This window comes from Muscardinus avellanarius (genome assembly GCF_963383645.1).
Source record: "Muscardinus avellanarius genome assembly, chromosome: 3".
NCBI lineage: Eukaryota > Metazoa > Chordata > Mammalia > Rodentia > Gliridae > Muscardinus > Muscardinus avellanarius.
Genome location: NC_137788.1, coordinates 61,173,660 through 61,191,612, shown reverse-complemented (window position 1 = coordinate 61,191,612; position 17,953 = coordinate 61,173,660). Strand labels below are relative to the sequence as shown.

The 17,953-nt window shown below is 36.1% G+C and overlaps 1 protein-coding gene across 3 annotated transcripts in view; it reads right to left on the bottom strand.

Annotated features, from left to right (window-relative positions):
• LRRC7 (leucine rich repeat containing 7) overlaps positions 1-17,953 on the bottom strand; it is a gene marked incomplete at both ends in the record, with an annotated part of 413,422 nt that overhangs the window by 72,214 nt on the left and 323,255 nt on the right. For 2 of the 3 annotated variants that reach the window (XM_080692758.1, XM_080692759.1), the window contains 4 exons: positions 5,874-7,554; positions 9,093-9,273; positions 9,486-9,597; positions 14,995-15,195. In XM_080692758.1, coding sequence (XP_080548884.1) covers positions 5,874-7,554; positions 9,093-9,273; positions 9,486-9,597; positions 14,995-15,195 — 2,175 coding nt within the window. Of the gene's footprint in view, positions 1-1,930; positions 2,072-5,873; positions 7,555-9,092; positions 9,274-9,485; positions 9,598-14,994; positions 15,196-17,953 lie in introns of all 3 variants that reach the window. The other variant, XM_080692757.1, reaches the window with a different exon arrangement.

Below are 17,953 nucleotides of genomic sequence, written 5' to 3'. Positions count from 1 at the left end.
CTCAGCCTCCCAAGTACCAGGATTACAGAAATGTACCAGTGTGTCTGACTCATTATCTTAGTTTGACGATTTACTTGTGTTTAACTCTGAAGCCCTTTAGGGGAGTTGCTCACTTAAGTTGTGCCATCTCATTTATTCCTTAGTGTAGATAAGTTTCAAGGACTTTTTGAAAGTTGACTTTGTTAGGAACGAGGATGGGAGCCTTGGGCATCTGAGACGACATGAAGAGGATGCATCAAAGCAGGGATTCAAGTAAAAGCAGTCATGCTGAGGGTGTGCTGTGGCCGTGTGCTAGCTGTGTCAGCCGTGCGTGGGTCACTGCATTTCTGAGCTCAGTGATGTGAAAGTGGTGTTTTGAAATTGGCCATAGTGGAAGTATGCTGACATTAGCAAATACCACAAATAAAAGGCTTTGTTTTCCTACGGAGAGAAAGTTATCAGCTCGATATTGACCATGCTACAGGACAGGAAAAGCAATATTTAACGGTCTCAATTTATTTAGTGGTGTGTGTGTGTGTGTGTGTGTGTGTGTGTGTGTGCATGCATATGTGTGCATGTGTGCGTGCATGCATGTGTGTGTGCGCATATGTGTGCGTGCGTGTGTGTGTGTGTGTGTGTGTGTGTGTGTGTGAAGTGGTGCTAACTGATGGAAAAGCTCTGGATATAAGAGAGTCTTTGACTTTGTTATGCAACACAGAGAAGGAATCAAACCATCCAGAGTTAAGAAATGTCTTAAGAAACTAATTGACAATAAAACATGAATTTGAGATCTTATAACCCACATGTTGCTGGTATGGAAATTTGTTCCATATTTTCATTAATTATATTAAGAAAGAAGAAATGTTTGGAGTCTGTGGTCACTTTGTTATCCAAATTATGTATTTTTATTGTGTGGATGGCACTGGGAATTGAACTCGGGGGAAATTGAGCTACAATCTGTCTATTTTATTTTATATTTTGAAATAGGGTCTTGCTAAGTTGCAGGTGGCCTCTCGAAGTTGCTGAGGTTGGCCTCAGACCTGTGATCCTCCTGTCTCAACCTCTCAAGTACTGGGATTACAGTTGTATACTACCATGTCTGGGAGAGTATTGCTTTTTTCATAAAAAAACTTACTAGGTTAATGACCGTATTAATATCCAGACAAAATGATATATTGTGCTAAAATGACCTAGTTGCCACTGTAATGTAACTATGAGAAAAAAGCATTAATAAATTTAAACTGAAAAAAATGGGGGTTTTCAATTTTGCCCGAATAAAACAAGCAGAAATGTTTCTTTGCCGATGGAAATGTTTCTTCTTACAGTATAGTCTCTTTCAAATGTGTCTACCTTTTCATCTAAAAGGCTGTGACCTTTCTACTTTTTCATTAATTTAGGAAGAGCAACAATTGCTAGCATGCGCTTGTTTTTCATATTTTACCTTTGTGTTATATTCCCCACAAAGTGGACTGAAAAAGCATTTAGAAGTGCTGAGCATTTAATTTCCATTCTAAGTTAGGATTATTTTTCCACAGAAATCCACTGAAATCCAGTGGTGATTTTCAGTTCTACTCTGAGAATTCATCACCAAGATAGGAATACCTTCCAAAAAAGTTTAAAAAGTAAATATGTAAACACAAAAGAAAGAAAAACAAAGAATAAGAAAAATGAATATGAAAAATGAATCTTAAAGCAACACAAATAGCCATGTGCCTGCTCAATCCAAAAAGCAAAGCTCCATCCAAAAAAGCAGAAACTCGATAATCGGTCTAGCTACAAATATACATTTAGCAGCTAAGAATTTAGGCTCTACATTGTTTTCCCTTGTGCTTTTTGGACTCATGAGAGTCTATGATAAACAGGGTTGTATGTACAGCCTAAATACATCAAGTGAACAAACAACATTAATTGGCTTTGGTATGCTGACACATGTAAGGCAGTCCATACTTACTTTCTGAAGAGGTAGTTCTTGATGATCAAATTTAGACTTAGTCTGCAAGTTTAAAGTCATGCTTCTGCCTGCATGCATTGCTGAAATACCTCCATAGGGCAGCATGCCAAGGTTAACTGTGTTGTGTTTGTAAGCAGCATTCTGAGTAGAGGAAATAATCATGTGACAGGGTGTGAACACATGCTCAACAAACTGATTATTACATGAACATGTTTAAATTCATAACATTTAACTTATAAGCGGGCAAACAGTAACTCTCTTTTTTAAACATGCACTCGATCAGACAAAAGCATACATTAAACAGTGTTAGTTATGCACGTAATGAGTACCATTCAAAACTACAGAAAAGACAAAAACCGAAGAAGATACATTCTGTTTTATACTTGCTGCTAACCCGAAGGCATAGAATCTCTCTCATATATTATGATACTACTGACTCTGGACAAGTATTGGCTATCTGTGGAAGTCTATTAATTTTGAAGATTCGACAGTAAGATCTTAATCAAATTTTATCAGCTACAAGCCTCATGGTCTTTTTCATATTGTGAGATCATCACATACGAAAGGTATATATTAACTTCTACTCTGCTGCAAGCTAGTGCATTGCAATGCTAAAGCCCAAATCACTCTTCTCTATCATTCGGTTTGTAGGCATCGTTTCAGCAACTCAGAAAAAGAGGGTCAAAAAAATCATTCATTCTGCTGGCTTGATTGAATTTACTTGTTAATTTATGTGTACCAATGAAATAAGTTGTAGTGGATCCATATATTCTATTTTTCTAAAAAATACATTTTAAACCAGAAAAGTTTTGTAATGATACTAAAGCAGTTGTGATTTTACTAAGTTATACTAAAGCAATTAAGATAACTAATAATTGTGAATTATTAATGTTATTCACCCAATATACCTAAATACTTATATTTACATTATGACTAAATTTTAACAGGTGCATCTAAAATTGTTCTAAGTGAATGATAGACACCCCCCCACCCACAGGATTTTGTTGAAAAATTAAAACATTTTGGAGTCCCTGTCATCAAACCTTCAGCCTAATAAGAATGTAATCATTGATAGCATCTGGCTTTTTAAAGTAATTCTCTTACTTTGGAAAAAATTGAGGTTAACTCAGCATAATTTTTTATAACTGAATATTACTGAGTATTAACAGCAGCCTATTCCATTCTCAGAGTATTATTTGCAAGGTAATGATTTTTGTCATTAAAGTTTCATCGAGCTATCCTGGGAGATTATTATACTTCTGATGAGGTGCTTATCTACAGATCATATTTGTTATGGATTTGTGATTATTTTATAGAGAGATTTTTCACTGTCACCATGCCAAAACTGAAAAAGACAGCCAGCATTTTGAGCTGGCTCTTGGGGGATTCCTCTGGGGTTAGACTACTCCAGTCTAGTGTTCTCTTAGCTTCGATAAGAGAGCAGCAGTCTCAGACATATGGGATCTTCTTTTAAATTCTGTCTCAAGGTCTTTACCATGGAAGCATGAGATTTGTTACACTGAAGGAAAAAATAGGCATCTCTGATCTAAGATAGTGCTTGGAACTGCCTCTCCATGGTCAACGCTAAGATCTGTGTCTCTAGTGTCGCTACTTGGTTTCCAGGGTTCAAGTGGCTCACTCAAGTTTCACTAGAAGAGATGCACACCAAAAGCAGCACATCTGGTACAATCTGCCTTTGGGTGGAATGTCACGTGGTACAGCTTTGCCCAAACCAGTTTCATGCCATAAGTCTGTGCTTTGGTATTCTGAATTCATCTTGTTGTGTAGCTGGGGAGTTTTAAGTAAGACGTAGCCTGGATTGTTCAGTTACTCAAATGAAAGGGGGGAAAGAAATGTCACTGGAAGAAAACAAAAGGAAGAGCTTCCAGGATCTGATGGCTTGGATCAATACTCTATAGGTAATTTAATTTCTTGGAATTAAATGAGAAAGTATTGAAAAAATCTATAAACACATAAAATTGCTCTGAAAAGTTAAAGATAGGCCCAAGGAATGGAAATTAGAAACAAACAGAGGATAAATGGAAACTAATCAAAAAGGGAGGTACCATCACAGTAACAAAAAATACACATGAATTCACTTTTTGTTACCCAGGACAGGCAGGGCCTCCTGTCTTTTGCTGATTCGAGCTCCCTTCCCCTCTTTTCCATCCCACCCCCTAAAGTTTTTACACCATGGAGAGAAATCATCTACTTCTCAGTCATCTGGATCAAGGAGAAGAAACATTTAACTCGAATACCAGTCAATAAATAGTGGTACCAAATGCTTAGGACTTTATCTTTCCATTTTCACTTGCTCCGCTATTGCCTCAAATTGCCAGCCATTGTACATACGCTCTATAAGCTTCTTATAACCTTTCTTGACTAGTTCATCTTACCCTGTTACGTATGGTCGTGTCTACACGAGGCCAGAGTTTCCAAACTGTATTGTATTATTTGGCCCCAAATATTTTCGCCCTCCAAGTTATCTGTCTACATGGAGGGTATAAGTTGAGGTAAGGCATGGTGACAACCGACCAGGTGTCTCCCACTGACAGCCAGTCATGAGGCTTTGATGAGGCTCCCTTCAATGGGACTGATCACACCTATTTGAAACAGACATTCTGATGAAATATTTTGCAAGGCAGAACCAATTTCCACATTGAGAAACTAATACCCACTCCCACAGTTATTCGTTCAATGTTTCCTCCTCCAAAATTGTTTTCTTGTCATGTAGACACGACCTACAAGTCATATGCTTATTCAGAAAGAGTAAGCCTGAAAACACAAAGTTCAGTGCTAATGAAATACATCACAAATACTGTAACCTGTGTTTTTATCAGGCCACAAAATAAAATAATGAAACGATTAAGTGAAACATTCTGATAGCATATTATTACTCAATTTACACAAAGCTTTCAAAACTAGAACCTTAATTAATATAGAGAGTTTGAACCTAGAAAATGAGAACAAAAGGCTTCAATTCCACAAAAAAGATCTTAAAGATTCAAATGTTAAGGCAGAGCACACAAATCCCTCTGTACCAATGCCACAAAGCAAACTGAAGAATGATGGTAAATTGATAGCAGCTCTAAAAAATGAACCGGATTTCTCTTTGAGAGATCTGACCAGATATAAAAACAAAATTTTTATATATTCCTATCTTAATCACCCTACTGTGCATTCCATACTTTATTATAATTCAATTTTTAACTGAATTGGGATGGATTTTCTTTTGCTATGATATACACACTAGTTTATGTTGGTAGTCTTCGTAAAGACATCTGTTTCTGTTGTCTCTAGTATGATTTGAACTTAAACATTTCCTTCTGTATAAAAACCAATATTCTAAATGGCAGGATTTTTTATTAGATAAAATAGTGTGTAGGCAGGCATTTAATCTCTGCTTATTTTATTTTTCTGTTTCTTGCCGGGAAGATTATTGCTCATTAGAAGTAATAACTTCAGTAGTCCCACGGCAGTAACTATGTGCAAATTTTATAAACAAATTAGGCCGAAGTTTAATATAAGTGAGCCTGTGCAGAAAAGGGTGAAATACTCACTTTTATAGATTCAATAAAAAATCATATGCTTTAGGTCACTAGAGCACAGTTGTGAGTCCTAGGAGGGGTATTGTGCTTTGCCTTCATGGCTAGAAGGCAACGGAAGCACCATCTTGTGTAATAGAGTCAAATTCTTTCTTAGTAACAATATTTAGGCTAGATTTGATAAATAATTCACCTGCAGGTTACGGATTTTCAGAAAGCATTAAGCAATACCCACAAAGAACTTTTATAATCATTTCCCCCCCACCATCAAAAGATAAATAAAAAGCTGATCATGGATTCATTCATGTAGTTCACGCTTCACTACATGGGCTCAGCAGTGCCAATAACGAAAAACTAAAGGCAGGAGGGATATTCTTACAGAGAAAGGCCAAACATACCCTGTCTAACCTTCTAGCTTCTATATGTCTAAGCAGCTGTTGTCTCCAGTCTGCAGGCATTTTACCACAGCTCTCCTCTCCCTTCACAGGAGGCCTTGTCTTTATATCACTGTTATCTGATGGCTTGTCACCATAGTTACCCAAGTTATAGTCAGACGGTATTTTTTCCAAAAGAGCTGCCATGGTAGGCCTAGCTGAAACTGGCCTGGTTTGGGAGGCACCGTAACTCTCTGTACTGTAGCTTCTGGCGGACAACGGCCTTCTCTGGGTAAGGTTTTTAACAGGAAAACTTCCCGCCTGAGCTTTCACTTCTTGATAGGAAGGATGCTCATCTTCGTACCTGCCATTCCTCTTCAGGAACTGGGACTCAGTCACTGAAACGCTGCTTTGGCGATCCAGCCCTCCCCTATATGGAGGCCTGCCGTACCTATCCCCAGGGGGCAGCTCGTGAGGCTCACTGACCCTTCTAAACATGGCCATTTCTGTGGAGCTAGCCAGGGAGTCGGCTCTTCTCAAGAAGCCCGCCCTGGACCCTTGGCTGGCGAACTGGGCATTCACCATTGCATCCTCATTCACAGATGGCTGAGAAAACGAGAACATTTGCTCCATCGGTGGGTAGCCTCTGTAAGCTCTAGGACTGACTAGATCCTTGGCCATGTTTTTGCCAGGCTGTTGCACGTACTCAGAGTTGTGTTGGAAAGGGGGCGGGATCCTCTTTTCGGCTTTCACTTCTACTGCTCCTTGAGGATTAAAGCTTTGGTCGAACTGGTAGACTTTTTTTGTCATGGAAGCCTTCTGCTGTTGTGGCCCTTTACTACTTCCGTAAGCGAGCATCTCATCATCCAGCATGGGGACCGACTGGCTTCGAGACATACTGGACATGCCGTGCTCTGGTCCCAACATTTTATCTGGTCGTTCGTGGCTTCCTAAGTGGTCACTCCCAGTGGCATAGTTTTCTAATGGTATATTGTACACCTTGTAGGTACCAATGTCAATCTCATCGATACTCTGCGACTTTTTGAATTTATTGGACTTTATATCTTTCATTAGTGGAGAAAGCCTCTCTGTGCTTTTGCTAATTGAAATAACACCTTTAGAAGCATCTGGGCGGCAGTGGATTTGAGAAAAGACATTACCAAGACTCCTATTGGGATTGGAATCGTGATACTCCCACGGTACTCCTGGAGAAAAAGGACTAGGTATTTCAGTAGATTCTTTTAGATGATCTTTCCTTTCAGGCAAGGGGCTGGTAGTAGGGGTTGTCTCTAATTTGGAAGGAAAAGCGGTCCTGTCTTCAAATGGACTAGGGGTTCTGGTCCAATTCTGCCAAGGATTGGAAGGAGGCACTTCTGTTTCTGGTGTGTGTCTGTGTGTAGACTGCTCAAGTTCCAGGGGCACACCAACAATCCTCTCCTGCCTGATCAAAGGCCTACGTCCATGAGAAGATGTGCTGCTTCTGGATTTCGAACTTAAGAGAGGATTGCTGTTGGCATTGTCTGCTGCAGTTTCCTCAGCCACAAACCCTGTGTTATCATAATGTGAGCCATCGGTCCAGTTGTCAGTGAAAGCATCACTCATTGGCAGCCGGTCAGGTCTCTGTGGTAGATTCCCTGGGGGCACAGCCTCCCGCTGGCTGAGTAATGGCTTTGCATCCAGAGGCTGTGGGAAAGATGGTGCCATCCTGTGAACACAAGAGGAAGGAGGAATCTGAAAACGAGGAAGAGGTGGTCTTTGCCAGAAACAGAACAAGCAGCAAAGAAGGACACCATCCTCAGGGGATTCATGATTAAGATGGCAATATTTAAGACCTCTATCCCCTAAAGAATCCCTATTTCTTTTTGGTAATAATTGTCTTCTAATATATTGTAAAATTCACTTACCTATTACAGTTATCATATATTATCTCATGTCCTTTGATAGAATGCAAATTCAGAAGGGCAGGGATCATTCTTTTCCTCAGGCTCTGACTAGGGCCTGGCACAGAGTAGATATTAATGACACATTTGCCAATGGAATGAATGAGTGAGATATATATCTTCAAACATGACTAATAATTATAATCATGTGATATTTAGTACTCATCCCTGGAGATTTTAAGCCAGAACATTTCCAAACTATTGCTTGAGAATACTATTTTTTTTTAACAATGCTTAGTATATCTAATGAATCCAGATTGTCTTCAAATAATGCCAGATTTTCAAGGCACTAGCTGCCTTTGTTGATGGCACATTTAGTTATCTTTTTTTCAGACTGAAAATTATTCCAGTGACCATCTCTAGCATATGCTAATTTTTCAAAATTTATTCAAAACAATTTGCACACTCATAATACTGAATAGGATATCTTTCTTTTGAACATCATAACTTTTATTAGTGAGGGAAAGGGTTTTATGTGCTTCTGCTAGTTGAAAAGGTACATTTAGAAAGCATCTTCCAAAAGTACCCAAAATAATTTGAGCTCACATAAAAAATATGAATTTATCAACTTAAAGAGCTAAGATTTTTTTATCATGGCCACTGATTTATAGAAACAATTATTCATGAATTACTACAGAATACATTGCCAAGAAGGGTAATTCTATCAGTAAATATGAGTCAAAGTTATGAATGCCTATATCATATGACAATTTTTAATTTTCTATTTGTAATGCAAAATACAACACATCACAGAATAGGGGAATTCAAACAAAGCAAATACTATCTTTCAGAGTTATTTTGTTGTACAGTGGGCTTTTGCTCTTTTATTTGTAAAATGGGAATAATGTAGAGTAGGAGGCATTTTAGAATGATTATTTTTACATACATTCCAACTTTGGGTGGTGATGATCAGATGACAGAGATGATAGATGATTGAATATTTACTTTGTGCCAGGCACACAAGTGTTTTACATGCATCTTATTTTAATCTATTCACACCATTTTGGATGGTGAACTGTCCCACAATTTATGACTTCTAAAGTTTTAAGTCCTGCATGGCATCCTTTTTCATTGCCTGCCACCACCCACTTCATCAATGGCCTCACCCTGTGAGATGGGTTCATTTGCTCTTGCAAGTCCCAGGTGAACTCCATTGGCTTACCTGCCCCTTCTGTCTTCTAGGCCACTCATGTGCTGAATACAATGTCAACATTAAGAAGCTTTCATTTATAACAAAAAAAAAACCAAAAAAGTTGCTGAAAATAAGCATTTGGGAAGAGAAAAGTGGAAATTCTAAACACACCTGTTACCCCACAAAGAATTATGAACTGCATCTTTAGCTGTTGTCTGCAAGGACCCCACTTTAACCCGGGTGTTAGAGGATCCTGAGGAAGCCTGGGAAGGCGAGTAGTCTGAGTAAGTGCCTGAGGAAACACTGTTATTCAGACAGTGAGTTTTGTCAACTTCAGACTCATCAGTTGATTCTGAAATTTAAAGGGGAGATACGTTATAATGCTATGAACATCAACAATGACAAACACAGAAAAGTAAGTATGAAAAGCAGATTTCATACTGATTAATGTGAGTGATTCATATTTATAAAATATTTTCATAGACTATGGTATATCATAATGTACAACTGGGGCTTCATGCACATGCATTGCATCATATTTCCACATTGGCTTCACAATGTTACCTTTTTTGTCCTTCCCTAGCAGAACAAGTTTGGGTGGGTACAGAGGGGTCTCAGCTAATGAAGGGTGAAGTTCCCCAATCCTCATTTCATTAGCTGGATGAACAAAAGAATCCTGAGAGATATAATAATACAGGACAAGGAAAGTAAACATTTAAACAATGGTTAACCAAGATGGCAATATCTTTATTTGGCTCAGATTCAAAGATGTAGTTCTAGAATTTAATTGAATGCAGGGCATTTGGAAAAATGAATCATATGTATCTCTGAGTTGAGCACTAAACTTTTTTTCTAATTTAAGTGTCTATTTATTTATCAGATATATTTTTGAATGCTGTTTTATATGGCTGGGACTGTGCAAAGAACTGTGGAGGTTTCGAAGAAAGACAAAACGTGGCCCTTTGGGAATTTGCAACTGGGGAAAGATGAAGGATAACTCATTTTAACACAGGAATGAATTGTAAGCCCTAAATGAGCAGTAGGATCCATACATACACATAATATACACACATATAAGAGTTATAATGGGTAAACTTTCTGAGAGTTCTAAGGGAAAAGTTATATCATGGACCAACAAGATTTTTTTCATCCTTTACCATATGCATGTGCTGCTGTGTCCTATAAGTCTAGCTTTTCCTTTTCCTTTTCCTATTAATTCCTACTGTTTCCCGATGATTATTTTCTCAGTTGATTTACTTCTAACATGCCTTTTTTCCTAAGGTTTCTAGTTTTCTCATGACCAGTCTAGTCGTCTAAGTCTTCATTCTATATGCATTCATTGAGTGTAATGAACTACAGTATAGAAGAACATAGCTTCATAATGACAGAAGAACATGTAAAAACCCCATAAATGTAAACTTTTCTAATTCAATCATCATTCCTAGTTAACCAGATAGTGGGAGAACATTAGAAGGCAAAATATTAAATTCTTATTTTCTTCTAGATATAAAAATGCCTTGTCTACACCCATAAGCAGTGATAGAAACTTATGCACAGCAGGTATCTTTATGTCTTTTTTTCCTTAAACTTTATGTTAATTCAAGTTCAAAGAATTTCAGTTGTTTAATTTCTCAGTATCTTGTTAATATGAAACATTAACACAATTAAAAATATTTTGCTAAACCAGTATACATATGTATACATGTCTTTTTCCCTCAAAGTCTGCCTAACAAATAATTGGCTGGTGTAATAAACATACAGAAACTCTTCATATAATTTCTTTTTCATATTGCCAAGGACCCCATAATTACAAGCTCGGGTCTTTGGGTTTTGCAGAGAAACACAACCATTTCTTAAACTGTTGTTTAAATTCTAACTTATAGGATTCTTTTGTGAGTAGGGGTAGTTTGTGTTGAATATTTCCTATAAAAAACAAGTGTATGACTAATACTTGTTAAATATTTAAAAGGAAAATTTTAATACAATAAGACAAAAAGATGACATAGTCCAACCCTTCAGTTGTGTGGAGAGATAACACAGCCAACAATCAATACATCATTAACTTAGAAAAAAACTCAGAGATTGTCTTTGACTTGAACCAACTAAACGATGACAGATTTTTTAACAGGTTTATTATACTAGGCTCTAATCATTAAGTTATTCAACAAATATTTACTGTGCTCCTACATTGTACTAGGCACCATGCTAGACACTGGGACTACAGATGCTCCTCCATTTACAGCAGGGTTCTATCCCAGTAAGTTGAAAATATTATTAAGTCACAATGCACTTAACATGCTAACTAGCCAATCATCATGGCTTAGCTACACAGAACACTTTAGAGAACCAGTTATTTACCCTTGTGATCTGTGGCTGTTACTGCCTTGTGTTGCAAGAAACTATCTGACCACAAATTTAACTAGCCCAGGAAAAGATCAAAGCTCAAAAATGAATGTGAAGTATGGTTTTTACTGAATTCATACCACTTTGGCACCATCAGAAAGTTAAAAGGTCCCAAGAGAAATCATCATAAGTCAGGGACCATCTGTTTATATGATGATGGACAAGATAGAAATGGTCCCTGTCTTCCTGAAAACCACAACCTAAAGTCAATCAATAAAATGACCATCATCCTTTTCATTATATTTAATGTCAATAAATAAGGTGATATGATAGGGAAAATTAGAGGGGTCTGACTGATGAGGGGTGGTCAGGAAAGCTTTTCTGATAAGATCACCTCCAAGTTAGGACCTGGATAATGGGGAAATATTAATCATATAAAGATCTTGGGAAAAATCCAAATGCAGTCTCTAGAAGGCATTATAAAAGAAAATGAGAGGAAAGGGGAACCTTCTATCAGCCTGTTCTCCTTGTTCTTATGGGTCTCCTGGTACTATTTTTTTTTTTTTTTTTTTTGCCTAGCAAAACACATGATGGCACTCTTGGCATAGAATTGGCAAGTAAAAAAGAGAACAATGAATGCTGATTTACTTTTCCTTTTGCCCTTGCTCAGCTGCAACTTTACCCTATTCTTGCATTTACAACTTCATCACTTTCCTCCTCACTTAACCTTCACTGTTGAATACAACACAACTTGCCCTTGTATATACCAGCTGACACCTATGGACAGAGAAATCTATCGAAAGCAACAAACTTCTGAAATCATGAGGAGGAATAACAAAGAAGCCATGAGCTCCCACAACACCACAATAACAGAACCAGACAACATAGAATTGCAGAGATCACTAGAAGGACAAATCAGAAATTTAACAGTAGTAATGATACAAGATTTCTGAAAAGAATTGAGAGCCTGAAAGAAACAAAGGATGCAATCATTGACATGAAGGAGGCATCAATAAAACTATAAACAAGAGATTAGATCACATGGAGAACAGAATCTCGCTCTTGGAAAATGATCACTCCAAAAATGAAGACATAGTGTATAATTCAGAACAAAACAATTTGACAGAATGAACTGGATATAGAAGATATATGGGCCCATCTTAAAAGAGCTGCATTTATAATCTACCTTTCTTCTTTCCGTTTTTACTTTGGGTCTGCCTATTCTACCTTCTTATTTTTCTATATTAGTTTTCTATTTCTAATCACATGAATAAATAAATTATGCAGTGTATAACACCCTCTTCTACATTCTTGGCAGTATGAACTAAATGATGATGACTCAAAATTGGCATACATGCGCAAAACAAAAAATAAGTGATTAGAATATGTGATTAGTTGTGTGCTTGATTCGTCTATATTAAATCTGGACACTGAAAAACAAACTAGAATGTGACCCCTTAATTTGGCTATATTTGATTTGAGACGGCAGGATGCTACAGAAAGAAACAGCTTCTCCTTGATTCAGGGAATCTAAAAAGTAAGGAAAAGATCTAGAATCTCAAGTTTAGATAAACTATTGAAATTACCACATAAAGTTTGTTTTTAAGGGGAAAATCAGAAGTAGAAGAAGAAAATCAAAAAAGAGCTGGGCAAATGACACAGATAAATATAAAGCTTAACCTTGAACTTTTGCTTCAGCTTGATTTGAAGAGGCTACTCTAGCCAATTAAGAAGCTTAGATTTTCTGCTAGAAATAAAGAACACTCTAGTGTTTTTAAGGAGGGTAAGGAGATGATTAAATCTGTGTTATTTTTAGAAACACCACTGGCAGGGCTATGAGGAGGTGGGGGACAGGTAATTCAAGGAATCTATGGTGTTTACAGTAATGCAGGACAGAGCTCAGGGTGGAAGTAGATAAATTTCGATAAAAATAGATGTGCTTTGGCTACTATTTTGGAAAGGGAGTGGAGAGAAGGAAGGAAAAAGAAATCAGTACTCCTCAAAAATTTCTAGCTTAAAAGAACTAGCAGATAATGGTATCAGTTAAGATCAAGATCAGAAGTACAGGAGCAGGAGCAAGTTTGGGAAGAAAGCATTTAATTTTGGCTTTGTTAGGCTTGGGGCACCTGTGGAACATTTCGAAAGATCTTTATCTCTGCTTTAAAGATTTATTATCTCTATAATAATAACCACACAGTTATTAAATTCGCAAAGCCATCTTCTCCCTGCCTCACCTTCATCCCATATTAAGCAACTTTAGGATATTCTTCTTTTTGTAGTAAACTTACTCAGCTAATAGATTTAAGAAACTACTCAGCTACTTTGATGTTAAACTCTAATTGCATGATATTTAAAAAGTGTATATGTGCATATTTACCATATATTTTCTAGCTATTGGTTTTATTCCTTTTTATATTCTTATAATATCTTTGAGATAAAATAAAGGTCTATTACTTTGCTGTAGCATATGTGTGATATTTTAGAAAAGAGAACATAAAATGATACTTATTTTATAAGCAAATCTAATGAAAATGAACATCTAAGAATTTTTCTCCCTATCACCCTGAACATTATGATGTGTGATTATAATACACAAATAAAAGTACATTTATACATTTTTCTTCCTTATGTATCCATCTATATTCTCTTCCACATCAGGCAGTTACCTTTGCTGAGATTTATGCACACTACGTAAGATTCTCCCTTTACCTGGAATGCTCTCCTCTCCTTTTCCCTATAAAAGAATCACCCCATCATTAATATATAATTTGGCATATTAAAGCTAAGAATTAATTATGCATGACATAACCAATCATGTGATCATATTTTGCATAGTACCTTCTCTTATTGCTTTCTATGTGTTCAGTTTATCTGGCTAGACTTGAAATTACTTGAGGACTATGGACACATTTTATATTTCTCTTCTCTCACAGTGTTTAGCACAGTGCTACATAAACAGTTGGTGTTTAATAAATGCAAAAAATTGATGCTTTGAAATGCAGATTTGTAAAAGAGTTTCATCAAGCTAGATTTTTGAGAAGTCATATGAATTTTTAGACATACTCATACCAATTATGTTTCTCATGAAGATAAAAAGATGTAACTAAATCAGCTGAAGAGTTGATGAGGGAGTAGATAGAGGTGGTAGAAATGTAGTTGAATTCTTTTCAGACCACATGAATCAATAGGATGAATTTCTAACTCATTTTACAGTATAGGTATCCAACTTTGCATGACTAGATCACATAAGCCAACATTTCAGTTGTTAATAGTAGTATTTTCTAGAAAGGTGGTAACTCAAGCACAAAAACATTTAAAAAATTTGCTCTAAACTTTATAAGGAAATTTACTGAAATTTGCCAAATAAAAATTATTCAGTTAGTTTTTCCTAATGATTAATGGAATAAAAGTTTGAGGTAGCTGAAATAATAACCTTGATAGAATGCACCTGCTGGGTAGGCCTAGCTAGGTGAGAAACTGCTCAATCTGTGTGTATTGGAACTTTTGGAGCTGTATTAATGATTTTAGGTCACGAGGGTATTAATTATCTGTGATTTATTAAATGCGACCCTCGTAATCTGAAAGAGTAAAGAGATTTTTTGTATTTTAGGAAAAATGTATATATTGCATGTATTGAGGGAAGGTCTATTCAGTTTAAAAAAGAAAACATATCACTTAGAATTCCAAAAAATCCAAACCACACTGGCAATTACCAATAACCTTCAAATACCTCCACTGTAATCTCCTTTGGAGCTACCGGCCACTTGTGTTCAAATTTTTCTTTCACAGTTTGCTCCGTGTTAGCAGTTGGATTTGAATTCTCAACACGCACTCCATGGCTTGGCTTACCCACCAGATTTTGAACAGATTTTACCATATTCTTTAAATCCTCTGGGTAAGGAGTTGGGTATCGTTTTAGGTTTATTTCAACCTAGAGGTTCGTGAAAAGAAATTTAACATAAAAATAACTTCAGCAAGCATGCTCACAAAGTGACTCCATTTTATGTGCAGTAGTATAACCAAATGCAATACAGTGAGTGTTGAGCTTTTGGAGAAAACTGAAACTGCTATGGCGGAGAACAGGTGCTGTTCTTCTCACCTTCTGCCTCAAGGGGCTTCTCCCCAGCCCTTCCCACTCCTCTAGATGATAATCAATCTTTGCATTATATTCTATTTTTAGACTTATTCCTTTTTTATGCCAATGGGGATTGAATCCAGAGGCATTTTACTTCTGAGCTATACTCTCAGTTCTATTTTATTTTATGTTTTAATTTTGAAATTAGGTCTCACTAAATTGCAGAGGACCTTGCTAAGTTGCTGAGTTTGGCCATGAACCTGCAATTCTCTTGTCTCATTCTCCCAAGTACTGAAATTACAGGTGTGCGTTACCACACCCAGATAGATCTTTTCTTTGGATGGCTGAAATGGCAGCAGGGCAAATACTGAATTGACTAACAATCTCTGGAAGATTTATTCTAGTTATTAGCTACTGCCATACTTTAGCGACTATTCCCTTCTTTACTTATTGATAATAATTTTGATATCAAGAATATTTTTGGAGTATCAATAAAGGTAATAGGAAGGGATTCTAAAATATTTATAAGTACAACTGTGTATTGAAAAATGAAGAGCTGACAGTAACTGCTACTCAAATATATACTAGCTAAAATTATGTAATTAGCATGTTATGTCAAAAAGTAGTATAGCTGATTCTTATTAATAGTTACAAAAATGTTTTGGGTGGCTTTTATATTTAGTCTTCACCCTAACAAAGTAATATACTTCTCAAGTAATATTAAAATAAGGAGAAATAAAAAAATGGAGACTATTTTTTAGGTGAATGCATAAATTTTGGCGTGTATTTATCTAGGTATTTATTTCCACTTTCGAATTCATTTTTTGGGTATCAATCTGACTTTTAGAAATATGTATTTAATGATTGTTACTGGTATTGAATTTATTCCATATTGACTATATTACCCTTAGAATACTTATCATGTTTAAATTAGAATAAGTTGAAATTGTTTGTGCTGACTGAGAGGGAGTAGTGGAAAAATAAGAGGTCAAGACAGATTGGCCTGGAATCTGAGTAGAATCAACTTTGCCCAATGGAATGGTCTGTAATGATGGTGGTGAGTATGTGCATTTGGAAGGTGTGTGTGTGTGTGAGGGTGGGGGTCAGAGGAGAGGAGGTTGAAGAGGAGCTGAAGGAGGAACAGAGAATGGAAATAGGAAAAGGAGGGAGAGGGGCACACGCATACCTGCCCCCATAAACCCAGGTAAGTCATGGGATGTCAGAACTATGATGGTGGACTAGATCTGAGGATCATGGATACAAATTCAAACACTTTTGCTCATCTGCAGTTTTAGCAAATCCACCAACTGTTTTATTCATCTTAGTATCCTGTCTTCCTTGTGGCTCATTTTCCTAATCAAATATTAGAATTGGAATTCAGTAGATGATTTACAACATTCCTTTCAATATTAAAAATATAAATTTTTTCCAACACGTTTTTGGAAGGCTGATGAAAACCAGTTAATTTTGCTAGGATAAGTGTTATTTAAATGTAGCTTAATCTTTTTTACAGTCCCAAATAAATAAGAATGAAATGAATTACATAGAGAAATAACACAAGACAAAGTAAGACTTCACAGAAAAAAAAACAGTTTAAGTTGTTAGAGTACAATATTAATACATCTCAGGGCTTTAAATTTGTACTGCATTCTTAAATAAACATAGAAATTATGATATTCATGCTAGACAAGGTGCATTGGGATACATGCATCATGGATCTTATGTTTAAATTGGTATTAGGAACATTAGTTATGAATTAAATTTAATATTAATATCATATTGTTGAACTTGTTTAAAAGTACTTGACATCAAAGGGCTAAGAGTAAAAAAAAACCCCTGCAGTTTTCAAAAAAGTAAATTGTAGAATGGCGTGACTATTGTGACAAGAATATCTTTTCATTTTTAATAACCAGTGGTATTTGAATGAAAAATAAAGTAGGGCACTAAACTAAAAGTCTATGCAACATAAAAACCTTCAACAATAAATGAACACAAATTAAATTAAAGATGAACAAATGTGAAGTGTTCTTCCTTTATTGAAATAAATACTGAATTGAACTACTTTTGTAAATGTCAAGTGCCATCCAAGACGATTAGATGCCTATTTAATAATGGCCATGCTACTAATATTTTCTGGTTAGTTGATATACAGGTTATTTGTGAAATTTTGGTCACATCACTTAAATATGTTTGGGTACTTTATTTCCATTAAATATTTAAATCTAAAAACAGATTTGCCATGAAGCAAATAAAGATTAATAAGCTTTATGGTCTACCACTTATACACATCTCTTCCAAAGCCTTGTGAGTGGCACTATTTATATACTTACATGGTATCATATATATAATCATATATATATATATATGTATTTGAAGACTTTAGGTTTCATAAAACTCGATTTGTTTCACCTAGAAAAGAAGCCCCTTGCTTCTCATTTACTAGTGTTTGCAGAACTCAGTAGACTTAGAGTCAGGAAGCATAAACTGAAGCCACAGATTTACCCCAGCTAGTTGTCAGACATTAACTGGCTTATTACTCTATGCATGTAAAGTGGGAATGATGATATCTTTCCCACATTTTGGGGTTAATTTAGAGCTAAAATGAGACAACTGT